General features: G+C 47.1%; 1 protein-coding gene across 20 annotated transcripts in view; it reads right to left on the bottom strand.

Annotated features, from left to right (window-relative positions):
- Nucleotides 1-15,645, bottom strand: part of MACF1 (microtubule actin crosslinking factor 1) — a 343,633-nt gene that overhangs the window by 131,578 nt on the left and 196,410 nt on the right. For all 20 annotated transcript variants that reach the window (XM_069757084.1, XM_069757099.1, XM_069757094.1 and 17 more), the window contains 4 exons: nt 7,440-7,757; nt 7,010-7,176; nt 6,772-6,928; nt 5,962-6,079 (listed from right to left, as the gene is read on the bottom strand). In XM_069757084.1, the coding sequence (XP_069613185.1) occupies nt 5,962-6,079; nt 6,772-6,928; nt 7,010-7,176; nt 7,440-7,757 (760 nt within the window). The remainder of the gene's footprint in view (nt 1-5,961; nt 6,080-6,771; nt 6,929-7,009; nt 7,177-7,439; nt 7,758-15,645) is intronic.

The following is a 15,645-nucleotide window of genomic DNA, read 5'->3' as shown; positions in this document are numbered from 1 at the left end:
CAGCTGATAGAGAGCGAAAGTGGGCTTCGGCTATTTCGAGTATGTCTGTGGCGGTGTTCATTAGGGATCTTGACCTTGTACCCCCTTGATGGTTGAGATACGCCACTACTGTTGTGTTGTCTGTCTGGACTCTTACATGTGAATCCTGCAGAGATGGAAGCAACCTGAGTAAGGCCTTCTTTACTGCCGTGAGCTCCTTCCAGTTTGAGGACTCTTGAGCCTCTAAGAGAGACCATTGCCCTTGAGTCCAGACATCTCCTATGTGAGCTCCCCAACCTATTGGACTGGCATCGGTTGTGACCGTGTTGTCTGATACTACACTCCAGCGTACTCCTTTTCCTAAATGTCTTCTGTTTAACCACCATCTCAGACTGTGTAGAGTGGCGGTGGACAGCCTGAGTCTTCCGCCTAATTGCCCTTGAAGACTCCTCTCTGTATCCAAGACTTGGGCCTGCAACACTCGAGTGTGGAATTGAGCCCACTGGACGGCTGGTATGCAGGACGTTAGGGATCCCAGAAGGGACATAGCGTCTCTTAAAGTCAGATCTGGCTTCTCTGTTACCGTACTGACTTTGTGCACAATCCTCTGCTTTTTCTCTTCCGGAAGGAAACATTGTTGCACTTCCGAATCCAGCAGAATACCTAGGAAAGTCTGAGTTGTTGATGGTTCGAGTCTTGACTTTTCCATATTGACTATCCAACCCAAGTCCTGTAAGGAAGATATTACATGATTTAGGCGAGTACTACACTGGCAAAAGGAATTCCCCACTACCAGGAAGTCATCCAAGTAGGGTATAATTAACGTATCCTGTTCCCTGACATAGGCCATTACTTCTGCCATGACTTTAGTAAACACCCTCGGTGCCATAGATAGACCAAAGGGCATTGCAGCAAACTGAAAGTGTCTGACCTGGTCGTTTAAGCGCACCGCCATTCTGAGGAATTGTTGATGATCCTGGTGAATGGGCAGATGGTAATACGCATCTTTTAAATCCAGGACTGTCATATAACATCTGGGAAAAAGAAGTTTAGTTGCCGTTTTAATAGATTCCATCTTAAAGGCATGATACTCTAGATGTTTGTTCAATCTCCGTAAGTTTATGATGGTTCGAAAGGATCCATCTGGCTTGGAGATTAAAAATAAAGGGGAATAGAACCCTTTCCCCTGCTGATGTTGTGGAACCTCCACTATGACTTTCTTCCGTCTTAACATTTGGACCTCTTTTTCAAGGGCCTTTTGTTGGTCTAAGGAATCAGGGGCAGTCAAGATATAAAATTCAGAAGGTCTTTCCCGGAACTCTAATTTTAACACTGAATTAATTATACCCAGAACCCAATTGCTCGAAGTTATTTTGGCCCACTGAGCATATTTTAATCTGCCCCCTACTGGAAGATCATTATTAACGATAATTCCTTCTTCTTGAGGAAGATGATGAAGCATTAAAGTCCGAACCTTTCTTTTTCGGGTCTGATGGTTCCCAGTCTCGGTTGTGGTAGGGTCTTCTGTATTGGAAGCGTCTCCTGAAGGTATTCCTAAAGGTAGGATTGAAAGCTTTAGGAAATCCTTTCTTCCTATCCTCAGCCATAGCTAGGATATCATCCAATACCGGGCCAAACAGGTACTCACCCCTACACGGTATTGTACACAGTTTAGCTTTCGCCTGGGCATCCCCTTTCCAGGTCTTAAGCCATAGGGCTCGGCGAGCAGCGTTTGAGAGACCTGCTGATCTTGCCGCCAATTTTAAAGAATCCACTGATGCGTCCGCTAAATACGCCACCCCTTCACGTATTCGCGAAAGGGAGTTCAGCATCTTGTCTCTGGGCACCTTGGACTTCAGCTGTTCTTCCAGTTGGGATATCCACACCATGACGGATCTAGCCGTACACGTGCTAGAGATAGCAGGTTTGAACGCCCCGGCAGTTGATTCCCATACTTTTCTCAAAAACATGTCCGCCTTCCTATCGAACGGATCTTTCAGAAGGCCCACGTCCTCCAGCGGCAAAGTACCGGCTTTAGACGTAGAAGCCACCGCTGCATCCACTTTCGGGACTTTCATCCACTCTGCCAGCTCATTGTCTTCAAAGGGATGCCTTCTTTTGGCTGATGACGGAAGGAAACCTTTATCCTGTTTATCCCATTCTCTCTTTATAAGAGTCTTAACCGTATCCACCACCGGGAATGCCTTACGACTCCTCTGGCACAAGCCCGCAAACATTATGTCCTGTGCGGACCTTGGTTCCTTGCTCTCTGCAACACCCATGGTAGCTCGGACTCCTTTAACTAACATGTCCATGTTGTCCACCGAGAAACAAGGCCTTCCCTCTTCATCTGAGGAGGATGAAGATGAAGATCGGGAACATTCCCCTTCTTGCAGGGACAGACTAGATCCTGGCGATATGTCCCTGCCCGACCTTTCCTGGCGGCTGCCTCTAAGGGAATAGCTAATTTCCTCCCTGATGACCGCTCTAAGGTCTGATGACCGAAGGGGAGCTTCCTCTTCTAAGGTCTGAGAGATGCAAGCCTCACACAGCCTTTTGGTATAACTGTCAGGCATTGGAGTCATGCATAGAGCACATTGCTTGTGCTTAGATTTAGTGGTCTTTTTCCCCTAAAACAAAGCACACATAACAGACCATATCAGCACCAGGTGTCTGATTTAACACTCACCATAAGGCTGATTCTGTGAATACCGGTTCTGGAGGAGTAGGATCCAAATGTGACGCTGGGGCGCTCGCACGCTGCTGCCCCCGTACCACGCTGCTGCTGCTGCTTCTCCTTGAGCGGCCACTACCGCTCTTACAGCGCTGTTCCGTTCCCTCTCCATGAGGGTGCTCGGCGTCCCCTACTGAGGACATGGTTGCGCGCCTCCTACCATAGGCGTCGCTCTTTTACAGCGCTGCAGCGCTCCTCCCCCGGCTTACCCCGGAAGCGTACCAACTACTTCCGGGTTCACCAGCGCCGGTGTGGACGCTGCACACCGCGCTCCACCGCGGACCAGGACGGCACTGCCCGACTCCTGGGACGCGCTCCTCATGGCCAGACGAGGGGGGGGTCTGCACGCAGGACACCCCCGACGCTGCTTCCGAGCCCCCGATTCCGCCGTTCCTAAAAGATACCGCGCGGAGGCATGGAGGCCCGGGTAAGACTGCTGCTGCAGGCTCCCGCCATCCGGACAGGAACCCAAACTGGAGTGATGAGGGGGACCGCCCCTTTAAATTCTGTAGGTTCCTGTCCGGAAGGTGGGCGGATCCCCTCTCTCGTAGGGGTGCTGTCGTGGCGATAGGAAAATACAACACTTTGCTGTATTCATCAGCTACATCAATACTTAAAGGGTTGTCCACTTCTTTGAAACCCCAACTTAATCCATTCAGGACCCCAATTAAAATACAAACAGTGCAAACACCTCCTGCAATGGCACCTTTGTTCCATGACATTGTCGGCTTACGCATCCGCTGTAACCAATAAGTGGCACCTCTCACTGTAGTTCATCAATATTTCATAAGGATGGACGTCCGTTCTGATGGAATAGTAAAGGCCGCTGCCAAAGAGCAGCTAATCATTGGCTGGGGCCGCACATGATACAACAACGTCATGTAACCGCCAGAAATACTGATACTGGAAGAGGTGAGTGTACACGGGTTTTATTTTAATTAAGGACCTGAATTGATTAAGCCAGGGTTGTCCAGTAGTGGTGCTCAATTTTCATTCTGTTCAAGCTTCTCCTCACTGCGGTCATGCATTGAGGAGAAACATGTGGCTCAGAACCCTCATTTTAGTGACCAGTGGAAGTCCCAAAAGGTAGGACTCCAAGTGATCAGACACTCGCATCCAGTGAATAAGTAGCAAATGTCAATTGTGGGAAATGTTATTGAACTCTAAAAGGTAAATACATGCTATAAGAAGCAAGTCTGAAATTTGGAAACGAAGATTGATGAAAACACTAAAATAAATTGAATAATGACTGTCAATAAATAAGGCTTTACGGCATAAAAAGAGGTATTCCCACAATCACACTATTTTTCTCAAATCACATTCAATGAAAACTTATTGTTAAATATAAAGTCTGAGCAAAGATGTTTAGTTTCTTTCTTGCACCTTTGCCAGCTGGTATATCACTCTCCACAAGGAGAAACCTTACCCCTTAGACCCCAGTTCAGAGCCTCTCACCTAGCCAAATTAGTTCTCATGCTTCGCACTGACGAGGTCCAACAGCCCGAAACACCGTGTCTGCAAATTGAGATACTGATTTGGCTTTTGTCCCAAGTCATATTGAACGACTCGTTAAAGGGTTGATTGTGACTTGTAGGATCGCTACTTCCAACAGGTGGCGCTATAGAGTTTAAGTCCTCTTTTTCTCAGAAGAGGCAATTTGCATATTATATTTCCCAGAGGAGCATTGCACGGCGAATAAGCCTCCTTACCTTGACAAGCCAGAGATGGTATGTTACTCTCCATAAGGAGAAATGTTACCCCTTAGACCCCAGTCCAGAGCCTCTCACCTAGCCAAATTAGTTCTCATGCTTCGCACTGACGAGGGCCAACAGCCCGAAACACCGTGCCTGCGAATTGAGTTACTGATTTGGCTTTTATCCTAAGTTATATTGCACAACTCGTTAAAGGGTTGATTGTGACTTGTAGGATCGCTACTTCCAACAGGTAGCGCTATAGAGTTTAAGTCCTCTTTTCTCTGAAGAGGCAATTTGCATGTTGCACCTTTGTGTAATTTTTTCATGTTTATCTGCCTCTCTGTGCATCCAGCTTCACATAGCTGAATCGGCTGCCTTATTCACATTTGTTAAAACTACATTTCCCAGCAGCACTTGCTTCTCCTCAGTGCTACGGGCCCCACCACCCTCACTAGCCCCACCTCTCCAAGTTATCATCCAGCTAAACTAAGGCCGCATTTATACTGGCCAATCTGTCAGATTCTAACATTAACTCCTCCTCGTTCACAATAATTGTGTGATTTGAATGAGTTTAGCTGCTGAACGATGTATTCACAACAACTTATTGATCGTGCTGAAATAGTTGAGGAGAGCGGAAAAAATCTCATTTAACTTTCAAAAATTGCATAATGTAACCTGAGAATTTTTGCTTGCACACCGATTTGGATAAAAGGAGGAGTGGAAATTCAAGTGCTATATAGGGCGGATCATATTACAAGGCAATTAATATTTCAGCAGTTATAGCACTGCAATAAATACATATTCGTAATTATGAAAAAAAATACTTTGCTTCACAAATTCAATTATATTGTTTTTATTCACAGACAATGATTTGTTTGTACAATGCTTTATGAATTCATGGCCACAAAATAAATAGTATCTCTTATGAGATTTAAATGGTGAACACATCTACACCTTAGAGTATCCTTTCTGTTCACGGAGAAAAATGAGAATAGAGAATTAAATCGTTGAATAGCGTTCGTAACATTAAACATGTTATTCAACTATTTCATTCTCTAGTCTCGGTCCGGTACAATCACTGAAAATTCTGCTTTGTTGATGTATATGACAGAAGATAATCCTCTGTCATATGCATCAACAGAGCGGCATTTGCAGTTTCACATCATTGGTCTCTCAATGACTCTTAGCCCCTGTGCATACAGCTACATCTTGCAGTATAGCCTTCTCAGCACCCTGAATGCAGCCCAACCTCCTTATCTACTTTCTGTCCCCACTATATACAGCCAATGCTGCATTATATCTCTACTTTGTCCCCTCTGTATAGTGTCTCCATCTTACAGGGTAACACTCCTCTGAGTCCATCTTTACACAGCCCCATCCTGAAAAATATCACTCATCTCTGCAACTATCTACAGCTCCATTATGCAGTATATCACTCTTAGCCATCATATACAAGCCCATCCCATTGCAAAAAGACACTGTAAATGGGGGATTGAAGGAAATATGCAAGTTCACAATAAGTATCAGGAGCAAAAAGCCAGTATGTACACTCACCTCTTTGCAGTTGGCTTTCTGATGCAGTTATCTCCATAATTCTGCTCTCCAATTCAGATCCTTTTTGTGTAATGCCTTCAACTTGAGGGCCCTTTATTTTCCATTCTTTTAAAAGGTCCTGTGAAGAGAAACCCAAAATTGGGCAATATCAATCTCAATTTACAGTTTACAAGTGTACAGAGTTAGAATATGAAAATTTATTAATTTATAATTCCTCCATTTGTAGATTTTGAACTGAGCCATATGATGGCTATTTGATGCTAACCATACCATACATACACACAAATTGTGCAGGACACTGGTCATTATGTTTAGGTTCACAAGAGCAGATACAGTCAATGTCTAAATAAATTGACCATGGGCCCTTATATCATTGCTTCTAGACATTTTACTGATGGTGTATCTTCTTGTCTCATTAAGTGCTGGCATATAAATCACTAGTATATGCCATCACTTTTTGATTGGTAGTAGTTCTTAATGCTAGGAATATCTCAGAGCCACAATGCCTTGGCACGGTACCAGATATTGTAGCATAGCTTCACTAGAACAGGACTCATCAGAAGATGTGAATGATCAGCAAGTGGTGAGATAAGTGCTGCAAACATTGTAAGCTTTTTCTGACTCTCCTAAGAGAATAGAGCGAATAGAAAACATATAACCTCAAAGATGAATGCAATCCAAGCAATTCGGTCTTTCTAGGGTCTCCGCACCCAGACTGATCAGGAGGTAATTTTAGGATATATATTGGAATAGGTTCCTGCCAGGGGCATATAAGATAAACTGGAAATTATTTTGTTTCAGCTGGTTTACCTGGACTTGCTGCAGTAAAATCTGTAACTCAAGTGATCCATGAGAACCCTCACAGGACGGCACACTGTCTTCACTATCTTTCAGCCACTTCCTCATACTGCCAACCAGTCTCTTGAACTCTTCTAGCTCTTCCTGGCAGGATGTTGCATCCCGTTGTCTGCAGCAGAATGAAAGTTGCTTAAATACAGTCAATATATGGAAAACCATACATTTTTGACCATGTGTATAAAATAAGTACCTCTCTCTTGCTGCCTTCTGCAGGTCCTGAAAAGCCTTCTTCAGGGTGTGAACTTTCTGTAAGTGCTCAGAAGTATCAACAAGCAAAGGGCAGGTGCTCAGATCCTTAACCAGATGTTCAAGAGTATCCAGTTGCTCTTCCTGTTGTTTTATTTCTATATTCAAATCCTAACATAAAAAAAATTTAAAGAAAAAATTATAGGAATATTTAATCAAAAAACAACAACAAAATGGAAACAATCAGCATCTGTCAGTAAGATAAAAGCTAGGAGTGGGTCTAGAACAGGGGTATAATTTGAGTTGTAGCTTTTCACTGTAGGAAAACACCTAATGGTTTATCTAACAAACACTGGTGAAAAATACTGCTATGTGAAGGTGGTCTTACACTGGGTTTTAAAACACACAAAAGAAAAAAAAAAAAGGGGACAAACCTGAATTTGCTCGGAAAACTGAGCAATGTCTCTATCAGGCTGGTTTCCTGATGCAAGGAATTGTGACTTTGTATCTTTAAATTCTTGTAGTGACTCTGAGATCTGCTCATATCTTTCCACTTTAGGTAGGACTTCTTTGAGGGCAGTCTCTTGGAGGATCTGCTGCTGACAAACTTTCTCAAACCGCGCAGTGACTTCAGACAGCTTGTTCTGAAGGGTTGCAGCTGCTGCTTTGTCTGCTGTCTCCATGAACTTAACTACCATGTCTCCAGTGGCATCTAGGCTTCCCCTTCTACTTCCAATGTCCTGTCTTAATTTCTGAAAAAATTATTTTTTTTTATATATATACACAATGCTTTTTTAAAACTTTGTACCAACATATTTTTAAAATGATATTAGGAATGCTGGGCATAAAAAACAGGATTTTTGGTTGCTTACCGTAAAATCTGTTTCTCAGAGCCTTCATTGGGAGACACAGGAACCATGGGTATATGCTGCTGCCACTAGAAGGCTGACACTATGCACAAAAAAAGTTAGCTCCTCCTCTGTAGTGTACACCCCACCGACTGGCATTATGCACTTCAGTTAGTGAGAAAGCAGTAGGAGAAAAAACAATAAGGTTGAAATAACATAACTACAAAGATGAGAACTGTAAATATGAGAACAGTCATAGAACATAGAACCACAGAAAACTGCACAACATGGGTGGGTGCTGTGTCCCCCAATGAAGGCTCCGAGAAACAGATTTTACGGTAAGCAACCAAAAATCCTGTTTTCTCTATCGCCTCTCATTGGGAGACACACGAACCATGGGACGTCCCAAAGCAGTCCCTGGGGTGGGAAAAAACAGACTTCCATCAGGTCAGAGGACTCACCACTGCCGCCTGCAAAATCCTTCTGCCTAGGCTGGCATCCGCCGAAGCGTAGGTATGGACCTTGTAAAATTTGGCGAACGTGTGGATGGAAGACCAGGTTGCCGCTTTGCAAAGCTGTAGGGCGGAAGCCCTGTGGTGCACCGCCCAGGAAGCGCCGACTGCCCGGGTAGAGTGAGCCTTTATCCCAAGAGGGGGAACTCTGTTCTTGACCCAGTAAGCCTCCAAAATTGCCATTCTGATCAAGCGAGCAAGTCGCCTTGGAAGCCGGCAGGCCTCTACGCGTGCCATCAGGAATGACAAAAAGGGAATCCATCTTCCGGAAAACGGCCATTCTAGCCAGGTAGATCTTCACCGCCCTGACAAGGTGCAGCATGTTCAACGAGTCAGAGCTGGACAAAAGGAAGGTAGAACGATGTCCTCGTTGAGGTGGAAGGTGGAAACCACCTTAGGAAGGAAGGCAGAGGCCTGAGGACCACCTTGTCCTGGTGGATAACTAAGAAAGGAGGTCGGCAAGAAAGGGCCGCCAACTCGGAAACGCGGCGGATAGAAGTGATGGCCACCAGAAAGGCCACCTTCCAAGATAGAACTGACAGGGAAACCTCCCTGAGAGGCTCAAAGGGGGAACCCCTCAGAACCTCCATCACAAGGTTCAAATCCCATGGATCCACAGGGGCCCTGTATGGAGGGACAGCAGGGGCTACTCCCTGAAGGAAAGTCTTGACCTGTGGCCGAGATGATAGCGTCTTCTGAAAAAGGATGGAAAGCGCAGAAACCTGGCCCTTTAGGGAACTAAGAGCAAGGCCTGAATCCAGTCCTGCCTGAAGGAAAGCCAAAATGGAAGGAAGGGAAAAGGACATAGGAGAAACGTGGTTAGACTCGCACCAATGGAAGTAAGACTTCCAGGTATGATAGTAGATCCTGGAAGACGAAGGCTTCCTAGCCTGGATCATAGTGTGAATCACCCAATCCAAAAGGCCGGACGCTCTTAGAACTGCGGTCTCAACAGCCACGCGGTTAAAGTGAGCGACCGAGAATTCGGGTGGCAGATCGGACCCTGAGACAGCAAATCGGGTCTGTCTGGAAGGCGCAAGGGGGCATCCGCGAGAAGATTGACTATCTCTGCAAACCTAGATCTCCTGGGCCAATCAGGGGCGATCAGAATTACCAGCACCCCTTCCACCTTGACCTTTTTCTACAGCTTGGGAAGCAAGGGAAGGGGTGGAAACAGATAGGGGAGCACGAACTGCGACCAAGGAATGGCCAGAGCGTCGACACCCACTGCGACAGGGTCGCGAGACCTGGAGACGAACTGAGGGTCCTTCCTGTTCATTCGGGACGCTGTGAGGTCCACATCCGGAGTCCCCCATCGAAGACAAATCTGGTGGAAGACCTCCTGATGCAAAGACCATTCCCCTGCCACGAGGCTTTGAGGAAGTCGGCGGCCCAATTGTCCACGCTGGGGATATGCACCGTGGTTATCACTGGAACCGTTGTCTCCGCCCAGAGGAGGATCTTGAATACCGGGGCCAAGGAGCTCCAGGTGGATCTTCCAGTCCTAGACCTGGAGGATCTACCCTGGGAGCAGCGAGGGCGCCAGGAAGGAGTGGGTGTAAATGATACCTTCTTCTCTTGACGTGCCTGCGGCCTCTGCTGTTGGGAAAAGGAATCTGACGCCGCAAAATGGCGAAAGGGCCAAAAGGACCGAGATTGCCGCCGAGGAGGAGGGCGACGAGGTTTAGACTGGGGAAGAAGGGAACTTGTGCCCCTGCTGGCGTCCTTAATGATTTGGTCCAGCTTAGCACCAAAGAGACGTGAACCCTGAAAAGGCAGGCTGGTAAGGGACTTCTTTGAAAACAAGTCCGCCTGCCAGGCCTTGAGCCAAACGGTCGGACAGATGGCAACAGCATTGCTGGACGCCTGAGCCGCACAAGAAGAGGCATCCAGGGAAGCGGAGACCAGGTATTCGCCCACATGAGAAATCTGGTTGGCAAGCTACGCCAGCTGTCCGGGAGAAGCCCCGTCCAGGATACCCAGACGGAGTTGTTTGGCCTATTTGGATATGGATTTTGAAACCCAAGTGGAGCAAAGGCCGGACATACAGTGGGGCAAAAAAGTATTTAGTCAGTCAGCAATAGTGCAAGTTCCACCACTTAAAAAGATGAGAGGCGTCTGTAATTTACATCATAGGTAGACCTCAACTATGGGAGACAAAATGAGGAAAAAAAATCCAGAAAATCACATTGTCTGTTTTTTTTTATCATTTTCTTTGCATATTATGGTGGAAAATAAGTATTTGGTCAGAAACAATCAAGATTTCTGGCTCTCACAGACCTGTAACTTCTTCTTTAAGAGTCTCCTCTTTCCTCCACTCATTACCTGTAGTAATGGCACCTGTTTAAACTTGTTATCAGTATAAAAAGACACCTCTGCACACCCTCAAACAGTCTGACTCCAAACTACACTATGGTGAAGACCAAAGAGCTGTCAAAGGACACCAGAAACAAAATTGTAGCCCTGCACCAGGCTGGGAAGACTGAATCTGCAATAGCCAACCAGCTTGGAGTGAAGAAATCAACAGTGGGAGCAATAATTAGAAAATGGAAGACATACAAGACCACTGATAATCTCCCTCGATCTGGGGCTCCACGCAAAATCCCACCCCGTGGGGTCAGAATGATCACAAGAACGGTGAGCAAAAATCCCAGAACCACGCGGGGGGACCTAGTGAATGAACTGCAGAGAGCTGGGACCAATGTAACAAGGCCTACCATAAGTAACACACTACGCCACCATGGACTCAGATCCTGCAGTGCCAGACGTGTCCCACTGCTTAAGCCAGTACATGTCCGGGCCCGTCTGAAGATTGCTAGAGAGCATTTGGATGATCCAGAGGAGTTTTGGGAGAATGTCCTATGGTCTGATGAAACCAAACTGGAACTGTTTGGTAGAAACACAACTTGTCGTGTTTGGAGGAAAAAGAATACTGAGTTGCATCCATCAAACACCATACCTACTGTAAAGCATGGTGGTGGAAACATCATGCTTTGGGGCTGTTTCTCTGCAAAGGGGCCAGGACGACTGATCCGGGTACATGAAAGAATGAATGGGGACATGTATCGTGAGATTTTGAGTGCAAACCTCCTTCCATCAGCAAGGGCATTGAAGATGAAACGTGGCTGGGTCTTTCAACATGACAATGATCCAAAGCACACCGCCAGGGCAACGGAGGAGTGGCTTCGTAAGAAGCATTTCAAGGTCCTGGAGTGGCCTAGCCAGTCTCCAGATCTCAACCCAATAGAAAACCTTTGGAGGGAGTTGAAAGTCCGTGTTGCCAGGCGAAAAGCCAAAAACATCACTGCTCTAGAGGAGATCTGCATGGAGGAATGGGCCAACATACCAACAAAAGTGTGTGGCAACCTTGTGAAGACTTACAGAAAACGTTTGACCTCTGTCATTGCCAACAAAGGATATATTACAAAGTATTGAGATGAAATTTTGTTTCTGACCAAATACTTATTTTCCACCATAATATGCAAATAAAATGATTAAAAAAAACAGACAATGTGATTTTCTGGATTTTTTTTTCTCAGTTTGTCTCCCATAGTTGAGGTCTACCTATGATGTAAATTACAGACGCCTCTCATCTTTTTAAGTGGTGGAACTTGCACTATTGCTGACTGACTAAATACTTTTTTGCCCCACTGTATAGTAGCTGCAAAGGTTGACTTCGCAAAGGATTCTATGACTATCGTTAGAATCCTTCAGAGATGCTCCGCCAGACAGCGGAAGGACTGTGTTGGTGGACAGCCTGGAAACTGGATGATCCACCAAGGGAGAAACAGTCCAATTGGCGGTGAGCTCTGGCGAAAAAGGATATAAAACGCCAAGGCGCTTTCCCCTCTGAAAACGTCTGGTTGGATTCTCTCTTTCTCTGGTCATGATGTCCTCGAATTCAGGGTGAGGAGCGAAAAACTTGGAAGGTGGTTTAGCCCGTCTAAACTAAACCGCCTGATCTTTGGGTTCCGTAGAGGTATCCTTGATGCCACAGGTCTGATTTATCACTTCAATGAGGTTCTGAACCATATCTCTCATGCTAGAGATTTGGTTCGAATCCAGCTCCGAAATATCCTCCGAAGGCGCATCAGAGAACGCCTCGCCTGACTAAGGGGAGGAGGATCAGGGGGAAGCTGACCGCAGAGAAGGACCGTGGGGTGAGATGGAACGGGAAGAGATCTCAGACCGGCGTTCCTGTCTGGACCTTTTACGGCCTACAACGGAAGGCTCGGACGGAGCCTCTTGCGACCCGCTGGCTAATGCGGTGGTCTGCAGGGGCAACCTATCAAGCACGGACACAAGAGCTTGAGACACTTGTGTTAGGTCCGCTACGGATTGTGACAGAGGAAGCCCAGGCTGGGGTAGAGGCTTCGCTCTCAGGCGGAACCGCAGGGGAGTCCTGGGCGGTGGGCATAATGGGGTTGCTGCAAGCCTGACAGAAGGGAGAAGACTGACCTGAGGGAAGTTTGCAGTTACAAGACGAACACGCAAAGTGTTTGACTAAGGCAGAGGAAGTAGAGGAAGAATTAGGAGGGCGAGAGCGACCTCCATTAGAATTAGACATGGTGAACGAAACTTTGAGTAATGCCAGAAGGTTAGGGGACAGAAGGGCAGAGGAGAGTGTCAGTCTGCAGTGCAGAGCTACTCACGGCAGACGATTTGGTGCCCACTGCACAGCTTGGATGATGCTCAAGAGAGTCAGTCAGAGACGGCTTCAGGATCTGGAGCTAGGTGCGGGCAACAGCAGGGAGATGGTGTCCGAAAGGTAGCCGGGGACGCCAGGATTCGTGCTCTTGGAATGGGCGGGGCGATCGTGGCGCATAAATGCTTCCTGAAGGGGCACAGGAGTGGTGGGTGGGGCTAAACCGCCTGTAGAGGAGCACCAAGATGGTGCAGGTGGGCGAGCTATGACAGTCGGGCAGGAGAAAAGCCCTCCCAAGAGAAGAGGAAGTGGGCGGAGTCGGCACCGGAAGAGTAGGCTCGAGCAGAAGCCGGGGCCTAAATTAGACGCCATGAGAAGAAGCGGCGCGGCTGCCTTGCAGGCAGCCGTGCGGGATAGAAGACAGTGCAGCCAGCGGAAAAAAGGAGCAGCGCGGCTGCCTGCAAAGGCAGCCCCGCCAAGGCATAAGTCAGTGCGGCCGCAGCCGCCGGGAAGGAAGAGACGCGGCTGCCTACAAAGGCTGCCGGACGCCGGAAAAGGGGGAGCAGCACAGCTGCCTGCAGAGGCAACCGCGCCAGGGCAAATGGCAATGCGGCCGCAGCAGCTGGGGAAAGAACAGACGCAGCTGCCTGCAAAGGCCGCCGCGCGATGAGGGAATCTGTGTCTGCAAAAGCTGTCTGCAGCTGAGATCTCTGTCCGCTGCAAATGTCTTCCGCCTATGGTAACAGCGACGACTGGACCAAAGGTAGCCTACACCCTTAGTAATAAAAATTCCAGGGGTACCCCTTATTAACGCCTATTGCCTAATCTGGGACGGGTGGGGGAAATATTCACCTCACACATCCCACGTCGTCCGCTACTTACCTTAATCCAAGGAAGGTATAAGACATCCAGGGAGCTGGTGATTGACATCCTTGTCTCCGCAACCGACAGGATTTGGTGGGCGAGTGGGTGGGGGACGGAGTTAGGACCGGACTTCTAAGCACGCTTGTGTGCTAGGATCTTGGTCCTGCTGTCGGATCTATGAGGATACAGGGTGGCAGTACATGCCGTACTCATAGTTCGCATAGTGGGACTACAGGTGTGACTGCTCACACTGTATCCCTCCGGAGAACCTAAAAGAAAAACGATGCACATTGAGGTAGATAAGGGTCTAATGAAAGACCCATGTCCACCTCCTACTGACACTAAGCTATACTGAAGTTCATAATGCCAGTCGGTGGGGTGTACACTGCAGAGGAGGAGCTAACTTTTTTTGTGTATAGTGTCAGCCTCCTAGTGGCAGCAGCATACACCCATGGTTCTGGTGTCCCCCAATGAGGCGATAGAGAAACGCTGCTAGTTACAGATAATTTGTACATATACGGGTTGTTCACTACTTGGGCAATCCCTTCTCAATCCCCTCATAAAATAGCAGTTATACTCACCTCTGGAGCGGGCGCTGTTCCAGCAGGGTCAGCACTGGCTCTTCCATGGATGTGTGATATTATGTCAAGCGATCCCTGTGGTCAAACAGTGCCGGCTTCACTCTGCACGCCTTAGGGTATGTGTCCACGTTCAGGATTGCATCAGGATTTGGTCAGGATTTTTCATCAGTATTTGTAAGCCAAAACCAGGAGTGGAACAATTAGAGGAAAAGTATAATAGAAACATATGCTCCACTTCTGCATTTATCACCCACTCCTGGTTTTGGCTTACAAAAACTGATGAAAAATCCTGACCAAATCCTGATGCAATCCTGAACGTGGACACATACCCTTAGGATGAATCACATAAATAAAGAAAAAGTGAGCGAGCAGCAGCTCTCACTTCCTCCAGGAGTATGCGATCTGTCCAAAGAAGGGGAGAGTGAAGTCAGCGCCAATTGACAACAGGGATCGCGTGACAATGTCACACGATCCCCAGGACAGCCAGAGCTGACACTGCTGGAACAACGCCCGCACCAGAGGTGAGTATAACTGGTAATGTTTTACTAGGTGGATACACAGGGATTGAGAAGGGAATGTCTAAGTAGCGGACATCCCCTTTAATAGTGCGTTTTTTTCCTCATTGTCAAAAGACCTGCCAAGTGCCAGACTATCAAGGTATTTTTCTGAATTTTACAATACTGACAAAAGGAATTTTCCAAGGTCATCAATACTTCCAAATAGTAAGAAATTGTAATATACATACATCAATATACCCTTTTCTTTGCAACACAAATTTTAGATATTAGGAGTAGAGTTGAGCAAATTTGCTCGGGTCCCTCCTTATTCGGCAAGCTATAGCGCTTACCAAATAAGCTGCAGAGGGAACCTAGATACCTGGAGCGCTCCCGATAATCAGCTGTTCGGCTCCGCAGCTGCATGTGTCGCAGCTGTATGACAGTCATGACACATGCATGGACAGCCTGTTTGTTAGGTTCTCCATGCATGTGTCGTGACTGTCACACAGCAGCGACACATGCAACTGCGGAGCCGAACAGGTGATCAGCCAGAGCGCTATAGCTAGCTGATTAAGCAGGGACCCGAGCAAAATTGCTCAACTCTAATTAGGAGCCTTTTACTTGTAATAAATATGGAAGACATAACTTTTCAAACTCATTTGCTCTATGTGCCTTAGGGACATCAGGGTATCT

The sequence above is a fragment of the Ranitomeya imitator genome, chromosome 3, assembly GCF_032444005.1.
Source record: "Ranitomeya imitator isolate aRanImi1 chromosome 3, aRanImi1.pri, whole genome shotgun sequence".
In the NCBI taxonomy this organism is placed as follows: Eukaryota; Metazoa; Chordata; class Amphibia; order Anura; family Dendrobatidae; genus Ranitomeya; species Ranitomeya imitator.
The sequence above is the reverse complement of the archived record's forward strand: the minus strand, read 5'-3'. Positions and strand labels throughout refer to the sequence as shown.